This window comes from Ostrinia nubilalis, chromosome 12, assembly GCF_963855985.1.
Source record: "Ostrinia nubilalis chromosome 12, ilOstNubi1.1, whole genome shotgun sequence".
In the NCBI taxonomy this organism is placed as follows: Eukaryota; Metazoa; Arthropoda; class Insecta; order Lepidoptera; family Crambidae; genus Ostrinia; species Ostrinia nubilalis.
In genome coordinates this window covers 4,016,622-4,037,559 of record NC_087099.1, presented here as the reverse complement: position 1 = coordinate 4,037,559, position 20,938 = coordinate 4,016,622, and the positions used below count along the sequence as shown (strand labels likewise).

General features: G+C 38.5%; 1 protein-coding gene across 1 annotated transcript in view; it reads left to right on the top strand.

The window, feature by feature from the left end:
- The window catches only part of LOC135076829 (peripheral plasma membrane protein CASK), a 374,414-nt gene that overhangs the window by 335,286 nt on the left and 18,190 nt on the right, over positions 1 to 20,938 (top strand). The window contains exon 2 of the mRNA XM_063971297.1: positions 14,749 to 14,940. Within this exon, the coding sequence (XP_063827367.1) occupies positions 14,749 to 14,940 (192 nt within the window). The remainder of the gene's footprint in view (positions 1 to 14,748; positions 14,941 to 20,938) is intronic.

Genomic DNA, 20,938 nt, shown 5'->3' with positions numbered 1-20,938 from the left:
AGATGGAAGAATCTTCTAACCAAAAAGATGGCAGATGCAGCAGATGTCAACGGATTTAAAACTGGAGTTCATGTGACTCCTTGTAGACTTGAGTGTCTAGAGCGTCCCTTCCTCCACCATGCGTAAGAATTTTCACAAAAATACTGTCTAAGGTCTGTAGCTAAAGGTCTACGCTGCAAGATGGAAGAATCTTCTAACCAAAAAGATGGCAGATGCAGCAGATGTCAACGGATTTAAAACTGGAGTTTATGTGACTCCTTGTAGACTTGAGTGTCTAGAGCGTCCCTTCCTCCACCATGCGTAAGAATTTTCACAAAAATACTATCTATGGTCTGTAGCTAAAGGTCTACGCTGCAAGATGGAAGAATCTTCTAACCAAAAAGATGGCAGATGCAGCAGATGTCAACGGATTTAAAACTGGAGTTCATGTGACTCCTTGTAGACTTGAGTGTCTAGAGCGTCCCTTCCTCCACCATGCGTAAGAATTTTCACAAAAATACTGTCTAAGGTCTGTAGCTAAAGGTCTAAGCCGTAAGATAGAGGAATCTTATAGCCAAAAACATGGCAGATGCAGCATATATCAACGGATTTAAGACTGGCACCACCTTGCAATGTCATCCTCTCATTGTTATCTGTAATGTAAATTATTATTAAAATGTATTTTAAAAATAAAACGTTCGTTTTATTATTTCAATAATCTGACCTCTCAACTCAACTACACTACACAAACACCTTTGTTCGCAACTATACTGACGAAACCTCGATATTATACCGTTCATTTAAGATGGCAAGCTTTTTGCTGCGGTAATGCACTCCAGGTAATCGTGTGTGATGCTTATTCCTCATAGTGATTTTCGATACAGAGCCCCGTACATACGTTATACATAAATTATGGAAAGAAAACACCCAGACCAATACAAACAAATATGTATGCAATTTTAGTATGATATTTTTATTTATTAATAAACAAAAAGACTGAACAAAATTGATGCGTGTACTGATTAATGTAATTAACCATATGCAAAGCTTTGTGAATTGCAACAACTATAATTTATTATCCAAGCTCTAAATAATCGCTACTACGAGTAACTGATCATAAAATGTTTTTCCAATCGCTCAAGCTCCCGAGGATCTACCGATAGGTCGGGTGACGTAATCTTGAAATTCTTCTAGCCGGCGCGGAACTTCCGGAAGGTCGGGTGACGCCACGCCTCTTTGAACCGTGTTTACTTTGGCAGTTATATTCTATATTAATTTATTCGATTCCAAAATATATTCCCAAAATTTTTGAAAGTTGTTTTAATTTGTATCACTTGGATATGATTTGTATTAGAAAGTGCTGTGAGTGTGACGCTTGAACGGAAGGAAGTCAACCTAACCTAACCAACTGCGTATTTCTAAACTGCGTATTTCTATACTGTGTAGCCGCGAGAGCTCTTTGGCGCGCTGTCTTCGGCGAAGTATTGCGCGCGCAGATTTTGACAGCGCGAAATACCTACTTTAGCAGAAATACCAAGCCTTAACATAAACTTGAAATGTAAATCTGTGGCATTCAGGATAGCCTACATTTTGATTAGATATACCCAATAGAGAAAGCTGTCAGTTAAAAAAGGTCCTGGAAAAAGCCAATATTTTTTGTAAGATACCAATCTCAAAAAGCATTTATTTTCAGTCAAACCATTTCTCGGAATGATCTCGATTCCACAAATCGTTTTATCTGATAAGTTCATTCGAATTTAAAGCTTTATGCTCTTTAATATTTTGTCATCTCTAAGTAAATATCACAAATTACTGTAATATTAGATACTAGCAGTAATACTAACTCAGTAGAAGAACCCATAAATTCACCGTATTCAATTGTAACCCTTGAGATAAAATATCACTTTCTTCTGTCAATTCCAGTTCACATTCATTTGGAGCTCATACATTTTTATTGATAAAACCTACGTTCAAATATTCTCTTGAGGCAAAATGGTAAGGTTTAGAACGGGATACTTTTATTTTTGGCGTTTGATTTAGTTGAACTGTGTTACTTCACTCAGTATTGTTCTGAATCCCCCGCGTCAAGCTGTCGAGAGCTGGATTGTTGGAAAGTCTGGCTTTATTTGTAACTTCGTTGACGTGAAAAAGCTTAAGCTTCTCCATAAAATTTCAGTCACCTCATATTTAAGTTTTGCCTCGTGCTTTTCAGCAGCGGTAATTTTTTTGTAGTCTGACATTATATTGGAAAAGCTTTTATGTTAAAGTTGTTTAAGAAAACCTTTGTAAATTACTAACAGTTCTTTAATATTTTGAATATTTATTAGGGTCTATTTCGGGATTCGACTTAATTGGTACTTGACCTTGAGTATGTAATTACGGGCTGGCTTTAATTGAATATTGAGCGATGAACGAAGTTATTTTCTATTTTAATCTCAATATTGATGTTCGCTGACAGATATTGATGTGTGATACGTGTGAAACAAATGATTTCATAGGATTTAGGACTGGGACGTGTATTTGGCGAATTTTTTAAAGTCAGATTTACATCTCACGTAAGCCCGATCCTCGCAAATAAATCCGTCAGTGTTTTTTACGTTTGTACGATATGCAAAGCCTTTGTTAATCTGTCGAGGTGCAACCAAATTTATTCCAATTTATTAAATATTTTAGAACACATTCCCTTATCCAGAAAGAAATGTACGCTACGACTGTGTGTGGTGCTTTTAGTGCTATGAAGAATCAATGAATGTTGTAATTCAACCTTGATAAATATTATCCTCTGTATTTTTTTTTACATTTAAAGTTCCCTGTGAATAGAATCTAAGTCAGACGTCTTTTGTATTTATTTAGATTAAATAAAGTTCTCTTGAATGCCTTAAAAATGCACGTTAGGTACGGTATGCTTTTTCTGGATTACGATTTACGATCACGAACTCCAAATTGCAAAATATTCAGCTGTGAGTATTTAATAAACGGTGTTACGAGTATCCGTACATTTCACTCTCGATGACTATTCCCGCCGGTTGCCCATCAACTTTAATATTGCCCTGCCGACCGCTGTGCAAACTGCAATAAGCCAAACAGACCGGCGTAGTTCGGCCTAGGCATGATCTGACGCAGTTCCCAAGCCTTTATTGCTAAAATCCGGGTTTACACTGGACGGGAATTGACGTTGAACTATCCGGGATATAAATGCAGAGATAAAATACCTAAACCGGAGGTTTTAAAAACTTTTCACATGATGAAGGGGTAATTGTACAACTAGGAACAACACTAGGATATTATGCAAAATTTTAACTTGTAATTCAATAAACTAAGTGAGCTTTAAGGAATGTTAATATGCCAATGGAACAGCAAGGTTCTGGAATGGAAATCACGTAGCACAGCGTAGAACTTCATGATCGGAAGACCCTGGATACGGGCTATTTGTAACGGTTAACCGGCCTATCTGATAATAATCATTGGGGAAGGCCTATGTTCAGGTCACCAGTGGACATTTTATGACTGAAGTAATGAAGTGAGCTTTACTGACTCTATTTCTCTATAACGATATACCAGATTTGAAACCACAAAAAATAATTAAATTTTCATCCACTTCACAATTTACAGTCCCATAGTACGTGTCAAATTAAAAGCATCCATCCTATTTCGGAGCTCCATCGCTACCAATAAAAGGTGGGTTAATACCGATCGATTCCTACATCGTGACTAAACTACAAAACGGCACTTGTAAACGTTCTATTAGAATTCCATGGACGATACAGAGATGGGCATTTTGGGAAGACTTTATTTTTTATGACGTGAGTTCTGGACCGTATACGGTTTTCGCGGAAGACTTATTGGGAATAACATACATAAGTATCATTTCTGGAAACGAATGTTGCCCAACTTCCGCAATAATTGGCTAATTCGTTTGACCCACAAGGAAGCTGTAAGCAAGTTAGATTTATCCGTACACAAAACTGAATTAACTGATTAACTGACCTTTTACTTACTCGTATGACAAGCCTATGATTCTTGATGTAGTACGTAGCTATTATTGAGATAAAAAGGATTATGCTATTTTCGCTGTATATTTGGAACAATACAAGTCTCAATATCAATGCAAAAATTCCCAATAAATGGGCAACTCCTATCTTATTTATAGCATCAAATCGTTGATTCCTCCATATTTTAAATTCAATTCCGTATTTCTGTAACGCTTAATGATAAATCATTCGATTCGGAAGCAAGCATCGGAATAAAACAGAATGGTTGAATGTAATCGATTTATGATTTTGCATCGATATCGTTATAAAGTGACGAGACGCGGACGGAATCCAATAGATGGTAATAAATAATGGAGTTCCGCGACTGGAATACATTTTTATTTTCTAGACAGAACACACTTGAAACATGCGCTTAAAAAACCTTTTTTGTCTATTTCTTTTGTATAAAAATGCCTTTAATGATACAAATTCTCATATTATTATGCTTCTTAATATTAATATTTTCAGTACTTCATAATTGCTTACCTTTCTTCTTTTATCTTGGAGAGCCGTCACAATTTTTTTTCCTTATTTGGAAAGTACAGCTTTTTCATTTACCTATCATTATTTTAGTATAATGTGACTGTCAGTTTGTGTGTAACAAAAAAGATATCTTTCTATTTATTGGCCTTCCTAAACAATATTTAAACACAAACCTTTTACTATTTAGGCACAATTTTCCATTCATTACGTTTCTTTGGCCTCGTTGCCTATTCAAAACATTCTTTAAACTGGAACAATTTCCCTTACAAATTGTATAATGGCTTATTCTTTTCAGGTCCCGATCAATTGCCTTTCAATCCGAATTTAAATGGACCGTTTCTATTTATTTTTTCCTTTTAGTTGTAGGAAAATCTTCTTCGGACTACGTAGGCACTGAAAATAAAAACCCAGCGGTCGTCGTTCTAGCCGTGCGTACATTTTCTATTAGCTCGGGTCTCGGAGTTTTATAATAGAAACAAACATGGGTAAAAAGAACAATGTTAGCGGTCAAATAATTAGTCGGATAGTAAAGAAGTTGGTAAAAACTTGATTTTTTACGTGGAAACATGTTCCGCCTCAGGACCTTTTCCTAGCCGAGCGACAGCTCTTACAAAAGTAGGTAAATGTGTTTGAAGATAAGCTTTATAAATTAAAAAACCTAAGAAATATTAATAAAACTAAGTTTCAAAACATTTTTTACAACTATCGCTGCTCTTTTATATTAAATCATCAACTCATATTATCTTGCATTTATGCCAATTTTGCCTATTACCTCCTGTAACAAAGCTGAAATTCAAACAGATTCAACCCGCTCAGGCATGAAACGGCTCGATTGTCATTTGTCGAACGTTAGGCATTTTCATTTCACATTAGCTCCATCACAGTCATTTCCAATCCGGCATTTTGGCTAATCCACGTCATACCTATCCTATGCCGTATCCCGGTTGGGCGCTCGGGATGCATTTCAGGAGCAACTGATAAGAATTTGTGTGCAATTGCGCTGGGTTCCGGGATTAACTTTGAAATGTACGGCGTGGTTCACCATTACTCTTGCGCTGGAGTGTTTTTGGGATTGTAATTTTGCGGAAAATATTGTGTGCCTTTGTAGTCGGGTATTATGCATGACTCGGATAGATCACTTGGGTGGATAGGAATAGAAGTGGGTGTGTTTTATGCTAAGTAGAGCTACATATTAAAAACACTATAAATAGTCAGCATCTTATACGTAACTAACATAAAACGTTTTCAGACTTAATTTTTATTCTATACTTCCAAAGATTTATTGAGATCTTGCGACAAACTGTTTATTATGATCACTAGTTCAATTACCATAATAATAATCACTAATAGAATACACAGATGGTGGTGGAATATCTACCTATAAACGGCGTGGAGTGTATAGTGAATTAAAATGAGGTGATTGCATAGTATTTAAATTAGGTAGAACTTTTTAGCTACTTTGGGTATCACGAACTACTATTAGACACTGACTGCACCTAAATGACTTGTGTGTTGAATAACATTCCATCGATATGCCTACTGACGATGAATGAATGAAGTTGTAACAGCTGCAGCATTATGAAGTTTTGCCATCAAAGGTAAAAACAAGGACTCTCAAGTGTACGAGTATGCTAATACATTTCATTATTACGAAACAACTGAAAGCTGGGAACTTACGAACGCTTTGCAATTTATGAACAAATCGAGGCTGTAAATCAAGAACTCGGTAAACGACTGGAAGTTTTGTACAGAGTTTGCGGATCAAGTTAACGGGTCTCGGGATATTGTTTCTTAGCGTATTGGGAGGTACTTAACCATAAAATCTTCCATCAAATTAGGCAAAGGGACCCTAAATGGGACCAATCCTCCGATGCATCTCTTGTTTAGAAAAGTTCCGCTGAATCCGTTAGTTACTGCTTCGTTCGTTTCAGCCGAATGACGTCCAATGGTGGACATTGGACAAAGGCCTCCCCCAAAGATTTCCACAAAGACCGGTCCTGCGCCGCTTGCATCCAGGCACATCACGCGACCTTCACCAGATTGTCGGTCCACCTAGTTACTGCTTAGCTGCCTAATAATGCGCGTAACTTTGCTGTGTGTATGCAAAAAACATTTTGCGGCCTAGTTCTAGATATATTAATTTGTCTGCCTATAAAATTCAGGTCCTCCATTTGCCTCTGAGAAGTTAGAGGGTCGTGCTCCTTCAGTGGAGACTAAATGACCCGATGACACCCTACTAAGTAAACAGACTAAATACATTTATTTACAAAATAGCACTTATCATAACTTGATAAGACGCTGCAGCGTTTTACTTGATTTGAGTCTTTTTCCGTTCCTAATGTACAGACGAATTTTTTTGCAAACTTGCTCCTTATAAAGCCCAACAGTGATTACCTTGCCGTGCGCTTGTCTTTACAATAGGTACTTCCGTGTTGATAACTGCCGAAATCGTCTAAATGTTAAACTTCTTATTCTTGAAGAGCTACACTAACTTAACTTTCAAAGGCCTGACAACTAAATTCGTAACTCAGTTGAGTGTTCTCAGCCGCGCTTGAACTATTCGCTTTGTGCACTAAACTGCAGTTTTATTGTTATCCCTGAAGAAATACACAACTTAGAACTGAAGGTGGAACGTTTCCTATCAGATGGAAATGCTAGAAGATTTATTTAGCTATTTAGTTAGATACCTTTTTTACTTTGACTAAAAATGAAACTAATCAAGCCTGAAAGATACTAGTAAAAGTACTCACAATTAATAATTAATGAGAGAAGAGAAAATAACAAGGATTTTTTGAGAAATTTAAGTATTTTCATCATTGTTTAACTTAACTGTTCTAAAAATACAGTATGGCCACAGAATAAGTAGGTACTGTATGGCTGTCTAATTTTCCTTTATTACTCCACGTGAACCTTGAAACAAGAACCTTGATTTGAGAACACGATTTGGGCAACTCTTAATTACACATTTAATTTTGTCCCTTGAGAGACTCGAACCAATGACCGTTTTTAGGCAAGTCACCTCAGTTTAACTATGAGTTTCTTGCACCACTTATAAATATCAACAACAAATTATATTATGTACGAGTATAGTGGTGTAGATGTCCACTAATAGTTATACTATACTAAAATTAATCAATATTGGTTCAACGGTTTTAGGCGTGAAAACGTCAGATACGAAAGATTCATTTCATAATGAGTAGGAAGTTCACACGTAGATGGGTACACACACACCCACACGACCTATTTTAATGGACATGGAAGAAGTTCTTATGAGGCCCATGCAAATACGTTGTATACTACTCACGGCTTATTTTGACAATAACTGTTCAGTTCAATGAGTAAATATTATTCAATTCCTGAGGTTGTACCTTTCAACAAAAGAAGCGGAATCGCCATAAAATTGATACTCATTCTTCCATCACATTCAGTTGGCGGTTTCATGATTGCCGTAATCACATTATGGATGGACCAGGTGATTTCCACTCCATGAGACAGTCAATTAAACGGCATTCAATGAGTTAATACAGCTTTAAATCCGAGGATTTCATAATTTAATAATCTGATCAGTACCCTAAGTACATCCTCCATCCATCGTCGTAAAATTCCTGTTTATACGAACGAGTATTAGCATAGCCTATATGCGAAATACGTCACGTACTCGTATCAATTTGTATGATGTTTTTACACGGCATGAGTAACATACGGTCTATTATCTGTAGTAATATTAGGCTCTATACTTTGTACAAGTAGAAAAATTATCACAACTCGCACTGCCTGAAACTAGGCATAATCGAAAATCAATCATTGCTTACAAAATTGTATTGTATCCTGCTGTTATACACGTAAAAATGTAGTCATTTCCTGATTTTATTTTTTACATAGGACGTAAATTAACGCCAAAAACCTATTTAACGAGCTGCAATGTTGCTGTGTTCATTTTAATATTACCATATGAAAAGCTCTGTACGTGTGGAATTCTTGCATTTGAAGACACGCGAATAAATGCTTTAAAATTGGTCAGCGCTGTATGTTTAGGCTTAAGCGAAATATACGTTTAATGTTACCCGTTTCCTTTAAAGAGAATTGTATTTTACAAGCTTGTGGACAGATTAAAATGTTTTATGTGAAGAAAATTGTTCATATTTCGTTAGTTTTATGACAATTTATCTCCCATTTACTCTTTGCATAGTACTCATTAGTAGCGAAAGAAGTCATATAAGATCTCTCGTCTTCTTTTTCTACCTTATTTTATTTGGACCCTCTTTTATTAGGTACATCTCTGTAAATAGGTATAATCAAAAGTACAAATTGAATTAGCCCAATTCAAAGGTTCAACTGAAGTTCAGAGATGACAATGCAAAGTCTGACTGATTGATGGATAACAGAAAGGCTTATAGAGACATCAATAATTATATTTTCAGTTGTTTAGTACTTATAGTACCAAAGTGGAACAACTCTTTCAGCTACATAATGACGGTAGGTATTGTTTCTTTCTGACAATATTGGATAACGTTCTAGGACAATGATAGATTGTCCTCCGATGGATCATATTGATGAGTCACCGTACCTTTGTTTGAAAAGAGACACCTACCTAGTTTATTAAGTGATGAAGTACGGTGATATGCATTTCTTACACAGCTCTCTTTTAAATTTTGTATCCCACTGTCTTGTGACAGAAGTTCTAGGTAATCCTAACCTGAAATTTGATTGAAATGAAAGGTCGTGTAAGTGTAAGTAAATTATAGGACAATATTATTGTAGCATAGAGATTGGAAAGCATTAGGGGAGGCCTATGTTCAGCAGTGGACGTCCTATGGCTGAAATGATGATGATGATGAATAGAGCTTTTCTTATAATGAAGACCAAAGAAGGCTCTAAAAATTGTATGCCATGTAGGTTTTGTACTTCCTGCCCCATAATTTCATTTGTGTAAAACAAATAAATAAACATTAGTCTATTTCTCGTTTCAGAATTGGTTTCCAATTCATGTTTCTAGAAACAGACGTGCCGGGAAGAAATAAGCGATGTTATTTAAGCTCTATTTGCTAGGATCCGGCCCTGGGGCAGTACAGTCGACTAAGAAAAACATTTGGGAATATTTAGTCTTTAGATATTATGAGGCTATTTTTAGATTAACTAAATACAGGTATTTCAGATTACATATTTACAGCCCGAAGCGTGAAATCATAAACTAGCTAGAGGCTCCCAAGTTAGTTTTTTTTTCTGTGCTTTGTCAAGTGCTTTCAGCTTAAGACTAAAAATTCAACAACGCGAATAGATTTATAGACCGCCTACGCTCGTATGAGGCTTCTGAAAATGAGCGCTTGCAAAAACAAGCTTATCCGAAAACCGCTAATCTAAAGGAGCCCCTTAAGGAGATTTTGCTTAATTTATGACGCAAACTTCATACAAACATCTTCTACCCATGCAAGAAAGATCAGCGCTCATCCACGAGAATAAGAGATGTTTATAATTTCCGCTTCAGAAAAGCTATAATACAGATGGGGTTTAACTAGGGGACAAATTCGCTTGTTCTTGTTAAATCTCTGCCAAGGAGAGATTGTATTTGAGGATAACAAGACGTAAGCTGTAATGCAGGCATCGCCGGTAAAAGATTTTAAGTTGCAATACAGACATCTTGAAGGGATACAGTTACTGAAACTGCGCTTAAAATATTTTAAACCAATTGTGTTTCTTTGAACTGGCGAATTATGTCACTTCACCATCATCATCATTTCAACTATAAGACGTGCACTGCTGAATATAGGTAGGCCTCCCCCAATGATTTCCTCAATGGCCGGTTGGTGGCGGTAATGTTACTTATCAGAAAGCAAAAAATCTACTTAAATTTCCGTAAAATTTCGCTATACTTAAGTACCTTATTTGTGTGAGATTTCCGCACGATTGATCCTGGTTTATGAACCTGACTGTACTTCCTAGTTTTATCTCGCTCCCAGCACCTCCACGTGTTTAGCACGGGGTATAGCGCTAGTGCTACCAATTACGCATATTAGATGTTGATTCCCCGAAATTGGGGAAGTTTGTTTCGTTTATTTTTCCCTTTTACCCTAAAATGTTTACGACTTTCGGAATCCGATTAACGGTAATGTTGTTTCGTTAATAAGAATTTTACTGCGTTTTACATTGGATTGGATGTGTAATCGAGGATATGGAATGTGATGGAAGGACTCGCTCCCCGACCTGTGAAATTGTTTAAGGTCGAGTTTTATTAGTAGACGTCCATTAAAGGGTCCTGATAAAATTCGCCGCTTTTGTTTGTGCTGTTGCTATGTTTCATAAAACATTAAAATGACTTAGCAGCTTCTAAATTCGATTAAAAAAGTGTGTTCTTTTAATGCTTTGACGAAACTAATGTACATTTAGGTACTGTGAAAGCCAAGGGCGGGCGTGACTTGATAACTAAATGAAATTAAAGATAATTTTGACTAAAGTTTGGCTCTCGTTTAGGCACTACCAGCGCTTAGGTGTTGGTAAAGATGTCTTATTTTAAAGCTTAGCGGTTTCTAATATCTATCGCCCGTATTCACAAACATTACTATGAGGTCTCACAGTGCGCGTGGACGCACAGGGTGACACACGAACCAATCACAGAGCTCTATTCAACGCTGTACCTACGTTCGATTTGCTGCTTCACATAAGCAAGCATCGTTTGTGAATACGGGCGTATGTATTTAACTACTGCATAACTCGATAAAAAACTAAATTCTGTAACTAGCTACATTATCGTTGACTTCCATATTGGCAAAGACCATCCGCATTATGACACTGCTCGGTCATTGCTAACGACCATCATCATTTATTCCTTCAACCTTTTAAAGGGATGGGTTCAGTCATAGGGAGATAGTGTCCCGTGTATGGGGACAGCAACAAAGAAGTAGTCATAAGTATGTATGATTTTATGGGCGTACTTACTAAAATTGAAATGCAGTAAAAAGCTTAAACTTTAGTGTATACAGATTCCATTGAATTGTAAACGAGCAAACATGTCCGCAACTGTAATATCAAACTGTACGATGCAGTATTAAAATACGTAACACAACCTAGATCTATGAAAACTCCATTTATTCACTTCAGTCTAGGCATTGTGAATGTTTTGCTTCACTGATTTTGGAGTATCGGGAGTAGGGTTGCCAGATAAAATGTTCAGACTCCCGATTATCGGCAGAAAAAAGTATATTTTCGGGATTTTGGGACTTTGGTTGGTTTGATCACCATTATTGTGAAGGTTTGTTTCCACGGAGACATCCGTTATCCTATTTTTGGCAGGAACTGTTGTTTAAATGATTAGTAAGTATACGTGTTTTTGTAGTAATGTTCACATGAAGTTCCCGTTCGTAGTGTCCCGCAAAAATCCGATCAGTTCGAATTTGTAATTCGAATTACAAACACAAGTGTGTTCACGCGACAGTCCAGTTTTGCGGGAACCTGCATTACTGGATCCCGCAAAGCCCTTGCATACGCCAAATGCGGCATGAGACGCTAATATGGAGAGCTCCCGGGAATCGTGAGCACATACAAAAAAAACCCGACGATCTGGCAAGCCTAATCGGGAGCCTCTTTCATTTTTCGGCCGGCTGGCTTCGGCGCAACCTCGATATTCGGCCAATAATCCGTGACCGTTCTGGACCTTCCAGATTTTCAATCGCATGCAGTTATGGCCTGCAGAGGAATAAACAAAGTTCAAATTGGATTTTGAGTCAGTCCTCAGTAAATATAGACTGTTTTTATTGCCTTGAGAGGTTATTGGAATCTGTCTCTATTATAGCGATATCTGCTGAAAGAAATTTTTCAATACTCTATCTTACATCATGACTCGTAAATCTGTGTACGAACTGTGAAATGTAAATAAATAAACAAAGCCACCTGACTCGCTAATTTCATTTTAAGCCCTTTATCCATTAAAGGTCACTTTGCCACGTGGCATACGTGAGGCCTTGTACGTGTGACATGTCACATAATAATATGTATATGAGACATAGCCCAGTGCGTACGCGGGCCCCTTACACGTTTTCATCCATATACGCCCGTTTGGAGCATGCTCCGCACGCATGGTACATGGCATGGCATGCATGGCACGCACGTAGAAATACATACTTTCCGCGCATGGGTAAACTATAAACAGCGAACGACAAAGCGGCTGTGTGTAGTCGGTATCGGGCTAAAACAGGCCTGGCTCACTCCGCGCGGTACATCCGATAATTACCTACAGCGAAGCGCCCCGCCGGCGGGTATTATATCAGTCGAGTGTCACGCGCGCGCCCGTCAGGACGCTGGCGTGCGTTGTAGTATGATTATAATTCTATGATCGAAGTATTATTTGAAAATGGACATAAAGAGAAAGAAATATTGTGCGGCGTTCGGGTGTTAAAATTCGAAAAGAAATCTACCGGATTTATCTTTTTTTTCGCTTCCCAAAGATGCTGAAAGGTATGTTGGCCATGTAGGTAATCAATAATTCTTAGGATAGTATAGGAACCTAACCTACCATGACTACTGCTCAGAATTCGTTCGTTCGTTTCAGCCAAATGACGTCCACTGCTGGACAAAGGCCTCTCCCAAGGTTTTCCATAATGAACGCATACTTACCTACATACGTACCTCATTACAAATAAGTAGATTAATTATTTTTTCACTAGACAGCAACCCTAACAGCGTAAGAAGAGTTCAGAGGCACGCGATAGAAAGAGACAAAACTTGTAGGTGAATAAAATTGTAGGTACGTAGTGCTGTGCGAGCTGAATTCCACTGTATCGCGTCGTAGCAAGACTCGCATTTATTTAAATCGTCTTGCGGAGTAATCCTTCTGTACCTGTACTATTACTTATTCTGTGGCTAAAACCCAAACCCAACTGACCAAAAATTCACTGATGACAGATTTCTTTCTACGAAATCCTAACCTAAGGGGGCGTCCATAAATTACGTGAGACTTTTAGGGGGGGGAGGGGGTCAACGAAAACCTCACTAAATCTCACGTGGGGGAGAGGGGGGGTCTCGGAAAATATCACGTAATTTTTCCCGCAAAAAATAGAGTAAAATTGCCAGAAAACTGGGTTATTGAAGTAAAAAAATGTTTTTTTTATGATGATAATGACAATTTATTCTAAACAGTCTAATCAAATTAAACTAAAAATTCCGTAGTTGTCTGTCGTTCGTTACCACAATATGTTTCAGAAGCAAGCAAATACTTCATCTAAAGTCAGTTTTCATACATATTTTCTTCTAAGGATTTTTTACTGGTTAAGAAATTGTATAATACAAATGAGTCAAATGACTATTACTCTTAAACTAAGTAATGTATCTTAACCGTTATAGTTTTCCTTGAAAAAATTCATCCCCACTTTACATGCAGGGGAGCTACCCTAGAATATTTTTTTTTCAAAACTCTATTTTACCGTTTTGTCGGCGTGATTAATATACATACCTTCACAAAATTACAGCTCCCCAGTGCCAATAGTTTCCAAGCGAAACCTCGGACAGACAGACAGACATATCGAAACTATAAGGGTTACGGAAGGACTACGGTAGGACTACGGAACCCTAAAAAATGTCATTACATACGTATGAAAATATTATGTATTCGTAGTTAAAGTAATGAATAGTCAAATTTGACAGATGTCAAATGACAAGTTGTTAAATAACAGAAAAAAAAAATGTTTATAACAATGTTTAACTTGACTTTTAGTACATTTTTTTAACTATTAGTTTACATTTTATTAATATTTAACCATTAGTAGCAAAATTTAACTATTAGTTATTTTAACTATGAATCAAAAAACTGGTCTTAGGTTGAAGCAATGAGGGCTATCGTTTTTATACTTAACAGTTAGCACCCCTGGCGATTGACAGGACCTTACTCTACAGTGGCGCCATCTTGATGAGTGCAAATGCGATAGTCCTCCTACCACTTTAGCGCTCACCAGTTGGTGCCACTGTCTTCGCTACTAGCAAGTGACAGGACCTTACTCTACAGTGGCTCATTGCTTGTCTTACTAAACGACGGGAAGCTACGGAACCCTGCACTGCGTGTGGTGCGACACTGGGTTATTGATTTTTTCATATAAATCTATAAGACTCGAAAAATAGGCATTTTATTAAATATCACGTGAGATTAGGGGGGTGGGGGAGGGGGTCAGGCAAAATCTCACCAAATCTCACCAAGGGGGGCGGGGGGGTTGAAAAATGGCCAAAATTGTCTCACGTAATTTATGGACGCCCCCTAATTGTTTTGTTACAGGCCCTACTACAGGCGCACGATGTGGTCGCCCGCGAGGTGTACGGCGAGGAGTCGCTGCGAGCGTCCCCCCCGCCCGTCAACGGACGCACCACCGCCCCCCCTCCCGAAGATGATGACGACACCGAGCCCGAGTTCGAGAACGTGACCAGGGTGCGCCTCGTGCAGTTCCAGAAGAACACTGACGAGCCGATGGTAAGTCCTTGATTCCACAGTCAATGTATTTCTTTCTTCACCCCGTTGGATGCCAGAAGAACACTGAATGGCTAATGGTAAGTCCTGGATCTGTCCCCTCTCTAATTCCCGAGTTTGTTTCTGCGAGCATCCCCCCACTAGTCAACGGACGCACCACCGCCCCCCCTCCCGAAGATGATGACGACACCGAGCCCGAGTTCGAGAACGTGACCAGGGTGCGCCTCGTGCAGTTCCAGAAGAACACTGACGAGCCAATGGTAAGTCCTGATCTATCCATCTGTCCCGGTTTTGACACCCGTCGCTGCGAGCGTCCCTTCCATCCGTCAATGGACTTATTACTGTCCTCCCTTACGAGGACGGTGACGACACCGAGCTCAAGTTCGAGAAAGTGACCTAGGAGCGCCACGTGCAGAAGAACACTGATGAGTTAATGGTAAGTCCTCATCTTTCCACCTACCCCCTCTTTTACTCCCGTTGCTGCGAGCGTCACCCCCGCCCGTCAATGGACGCACCACCGCCCCCCCCCCCCCCCCCCCCCTCCCGAAGATGATGACGACACCGAGCCCGAGTTCGAGAACGTGACCAGGGTGCGCCTCGTGCAGTTCCAGAAGAACACTGACGAACCAATGGTAAGTCCTTGATTCCACAGTCAATGTATTTCGTTCTTCACCCCGTTGGATGCCAGAAGAACACTGACTGTCCAATGGTAAGTCCTGGATCTGTCCCCTCTCTAATTCCCGAGTTTGTTTCTGCGAGCATCCCCCCACTAGTCAACGGACGCACCACCGCCCCCCCTCCCGAAGACGATGATGACACCGAGCCCGAGTTCGAAAACGTGACCAGGGTGCGCCTCGTGCAGTTCCAGAAGAACACTGACGAGCCGATTGTAAGTCCTTGATTCCACAGTCAATGTATTTCTTTCTTCACCCCGTTGGATGCCAGACGAACACTGACTGTCCAATGGTAAGTCTTGAATCTATCCCCTCTTTGATTCCCATCGCTGCGAGCGTCACCCCTGTCCGTCAACGAACGCACCACAGCCTCCTCATCCAGAAAATTATGACGACACCGAGCCTGTGATCGAGATCATGACCTGAGTGCGTCTCGTGCAGAAACTGAAGAGCCGATGATAAGTCCTTATCTGGCCCCTCTTTGATTGAATTCTTTCTCCGCCTCGTACAGTTCCAAAAAATGACTGAAGAGCTTATAGCTTTTGTTCCTGAGTGGTTCATTCCATGATCGATGGTTCTCTTCCTTCGCCACCTGCAATCCCAGGACAGTGATGATGGTAAGTCCTTGATCTATCTGTCCCCTATGTAATTCCTGTAGTTGGAAGCGTTTTCCCTGCTCTTTAACGTAAGTTTAGAGAAGAGACTACATTTTAAAGATTCTCAGACTATTATTTTAATTATGAATGTTCTCATTAATTTATTGGAGTAATAGCTTCCATTATTAGGTGTCTGGAAAGTTTAAAAAGGGATGCTTCGATAGCAGACATCCGTTCCAATTACACAACGTATTCACTAATTTCAGATAGGTACGGTTAACTTCAAAACTTATAATAAGCTGATTGATTGGAGTCAAAGAACAGGGCCTAACTGATTGAGTCTATAAACTTCGCAAGATAACTCTTGAAAACTTATTAAGATTTCAAATCTTTTGGTTAAGGCAAAAATGGTTTACCTTTCACACAGATCACCATGAATAAATAATGTTGTAAATTACATCTTACATGTTTCCCCTGAGCTGAGAGCAAACAGAATCGGTAATTGAGTAAAATCAGTAATTGAGTAAAATTGTCAATTTGGCGCTGGATGTGAGCGGAGTGTCGTCGAAGTCAAATTAGGTCGAGCTTTACATGTGCCATGTTTTATAACACAGGAAAAATTTAATTTAAAAAATACCTGTGGAAGTAAAATCAAAGAGGAAGCGATTTGTCGTAGGGTAAGTGCGTTAGTTTTCGTCCAATTATCGGAGTTGCCAACTTTGTGATGTGAAATGAATATCTTAAAATACTTACTCATATGTATCATATGTCATTTTAGTCCTTATATAGTCTACTTTACGTTAATATTATATGACAATAAGTAAATACCACGGGTTTTTTTATAAAAAATATTTTATGCAAAAGAGGCGATTTCACTAGTTTTCGTCCAAAAAAATCAGTTTTCGTCCTAGTGTACGCTAGTTTTCGACCACTGTGTAGAAAAAAGGGTGCAGCTGAATTATTAACTTAAAACCAATTCTACAATACAGTAACTATGGATTGTGGTATATCATTTGAAAGGTAATTTTGTTAGCTTTCAAATGATATCAAAAAGATTTAAATAAGTTTCTTACCTAAATTTAGGAAAATATTGCAATAGGTCGAAGGATAAATGGACGAAAACTAATCTACAGGAATAGCTAATTTTGGTTTTCGTCCACCCCAGTGCTTGCTCATGACGTCATGGACGAAAACACAACAACGTTTAAAGCTGTTTTTTGTTTTCGTCCACATCTTTTTAACGGTTTTTATGGGTTTATCACTGTTAAAAAGTGGACGTAAACTAAAATGTTTAATGTAATAGCAATAAAGATCATATTGGAAGAAAAAACATTGTATTTTGTAGGTCCATTGAAGTAAAATGATTATTATTAATAATAGTTAATATTTTTAATAATTTATTAAAAATATTAACTAGGTGTCAGGGTTTCCGTCCACGTGGACGAAAACCAAAATCTTGCAAAATTGTTATGCTAGTATTAGTCCACTTAATTATCTAAGATTTCTATACAAAAACTTTAATAAACCCTTAAAATAGTGTTTTTTATGCTTCTTCTTCTTTTCGTGTCGACAACAAACCTACACAGTGTCAGCCCAAAACTCCGCCACAAGAGTGGCGTTGTCAGTAGCACTCATCAAATCCTCCTGAGTGCAGTTGCTTGGGCACTCAGGGCATGACAGATTTTTTATGCTATGAATTAGACATACGTGCCGAAAACATTACGTAAAGTAGCTAAAACAGTAATTAAACATATCATGAAAGTTCCCTACCGGCACGTTTTTTTTCTAACTTGACGACGTTTTCCATTCACCTGTCTGCAGCAGCAACTTCCGTAGATTTTTTTGGAGTTATTACTTGTCAAATTACATTTTCATGCAGGCAGAACTGTTACTTAGATATTATAGATTGTAACAAGTCCAAACTTGCACGGAAAGTTAGGTTTGTATTCTAATTTTCCGTATTTGTTTGTGGCAAGTCGGTTAAATGGACGAAAACAGGAGCTGGACGGAAAACCGGCGCAATTACCCTACGTTCCCAATTTTGCCTTTTTCTGTATTTTTCTGATAAACCTCCTTTGCGGGAACATGGACGCTCCTCCTGAGGTCCTGTATGTAAACAGTGTAAACTTTCAGTTAAAATTAACTAGTTTCACAGCTGCAAAACTTGGCGTTATATCACTATCTAGCGATCTCAGGAAAAAGCGCCACCTGTATGGTATGAATAAGACTTTGAATTAAAATGCCAGCACGTCCTACATGTTACAAACATGTTATGAACGCAGTGGCTGACTCTTACGTTATTGGAAGAAGTTGAAAACCTGTCCAAATGACAAATCTAGCCGAAGACCCAAGAGCTAGATTGACCCGACACTATACCGAAGATATCCCGGACGTGTCTGTACGAGATTAGAATGGCTCTCAAACAGCTGAAAAACAACAAGGCACCGGGCGATGATGGAATCACGGCTGAGCTTCTGAAATCAGGCGGAACGCCGGTACTGAAGGCTCTTTAGAAGCTATTCGATTCAGTCATCTTTGAGGGAAAAACGCCTACGGCATGGCACAGAGGTGTGGTGATACTCTTCTTCAAAAAAGGCAACAAAACCTTGTTGAAGAATTTATTTTATACCCATCACACTTCTGATTCTGTTTTTGAGAGTCATCATGAATGGTTTCACGCGACATCTAGCCTCCCGAACAAATCGGTTTCCGATAAGGCTTTAGTACGATAGACCACATACTTATCTATGGCAGAAAACTGAGGAGAATAATCAGCAACTTTGTCTGGCATTTGTGGTCTATGAGAAAGACTTCTCTCTTCAAGCTACAGTCTCTCCAACGGTGCCAAATTTACTATAGATATAATCGTTGAAGGGCTTGTACGAATAGGCCACAATGTCAGTCCGTCTCCGGGATCAGGACTTCAGTTGCAGCGAGGGGTCAGACAGGGAGATGTCATATTTCTAAAACTGTTCACTACCACTCTGGAAGATGTTTTCAAGCTTCTGGACTGGAGCGGATTGGGCATAAATATCATCAGCGAGTACATCACCCATCTTTGATTCGCGGACGATATCGTAGTCATAGCTGAGAACGTGGAGGATCTAAGCTCAATCCTCGATTGCCTCAATAGAGCCTCTCAACAAATGGGTCTTTAATGGACAAGACAAAAATCATGTCAAATGCCGTGCTGTACCCACTCCTCTGAAGGTTGGAGACACTATAAGTTGTCTGATGGCCGCTGGGGCAGGAAAGTTCTTGAGTGGCGACCATGAGCTGGAAGACGCAGCTTGGGCAAGCCTCACACTAGGTGGACCGATGATCTGGTGAAGGTCGCGTCAGGTGCCTGTATGCGAGCGGCACAGGACCAGTCTTTGTGGAAATCCTTGGGGGAGGCCGTTGTCCAGCAGTGGAGGTCTTTCGGCTGAAACGAACGACCGAGTCTTTATTTTATTAGATTGGTATATTCAAGATCTAAAAGTGGGTGCCATATCTTAATTTTTGATTGAATAACAAGCGATCTCAGCAATTATTTTGTAATACTTGTTTCATTTACCCCTTGGTCATTTGGGAAAGTTCAACATGAAAGCGTTATTGGCTTATGATAAGCGCAGTATAATTGTATTATTACTGCGCATTTAAAGTTTTGATAAATTATTTTGATTCATACTCCCACTCATAAATGCAGTAAGTTGTAAAGATACGGCGCATATATTACGTTGTAAGAACTAAAATTTAAATCAATCATTTAACACATGTACCGTAAGTAACGTAAACTACTGATAAACGCAGTAAGGAACAATCATACTGCATTCATGGGTAGTAAGTATCGAACGAAAACTTAGTTAATCCATAACATAAACAGTTTTTTAATAATTTTAAATACAAAATATTAATTAAAATACAAAAACCTCATATCAAAATAAACTTTGAGTTTAGCTCTATAAGCCCATATATATTTTTTTACAAATATTTGCGTAACTAATTGTAGACACCCCAAAATAAAATTTCAACTTTGATCGCGTTTTTCTCGAAACTGTTCACGTGTTACTTACTGCGTTTATAAATTGTGCGGCAGCCTATGTTAGAGTAGTTTATGAAACTGGTAATAGATGGCGTTGTTCTTAAGGCGTAGCAACACCGTCAAGCAATTAATTGAGCTGAATTTTGCCTATTAATGTAAAATAAAAATCCAATTTTCTTATAAAATACAGTATGTAACTAAAAGAATTCCTATAATTTTCATTTTTTTTCTTGCAAGATGCTATTATATTTTTGCCAAAATAGCGCCATCTGTGTGGCTTTGATACAACTTCGAATCAAGAGCCCAATACGCCCTCTATGTAGGGTAGAGCTTCTATGAGTCGTTGCCGTAACTTTCAAAATTGGTAGTAGATGGCGCTGCTTAGCTGTAGTGTTGGTTCCTTACGTTTTGTAAGTTTACTCTTGTTTTCGTACGGTGGCGCCTTTTTCAATATTTATTACGTAGAGTCCATTTAAATAAAATTATTAATTACAGGAGGGTTTGGAAAATTATTATCCGTGTGAACACATGAAACAAGAATTTCGATAGTACTATTTTATTTAGGAAGTAATTATTGTCAGAAAGCGAACTTTTCCAGACAATCTGGAGAGCAGACAGTGTGCAGTGGTTAAAATATAATACGCTAAAGGGAAGAAATATTTAAATAAAATATTTTGTACATATTACATACAAAACATGTGTATCTA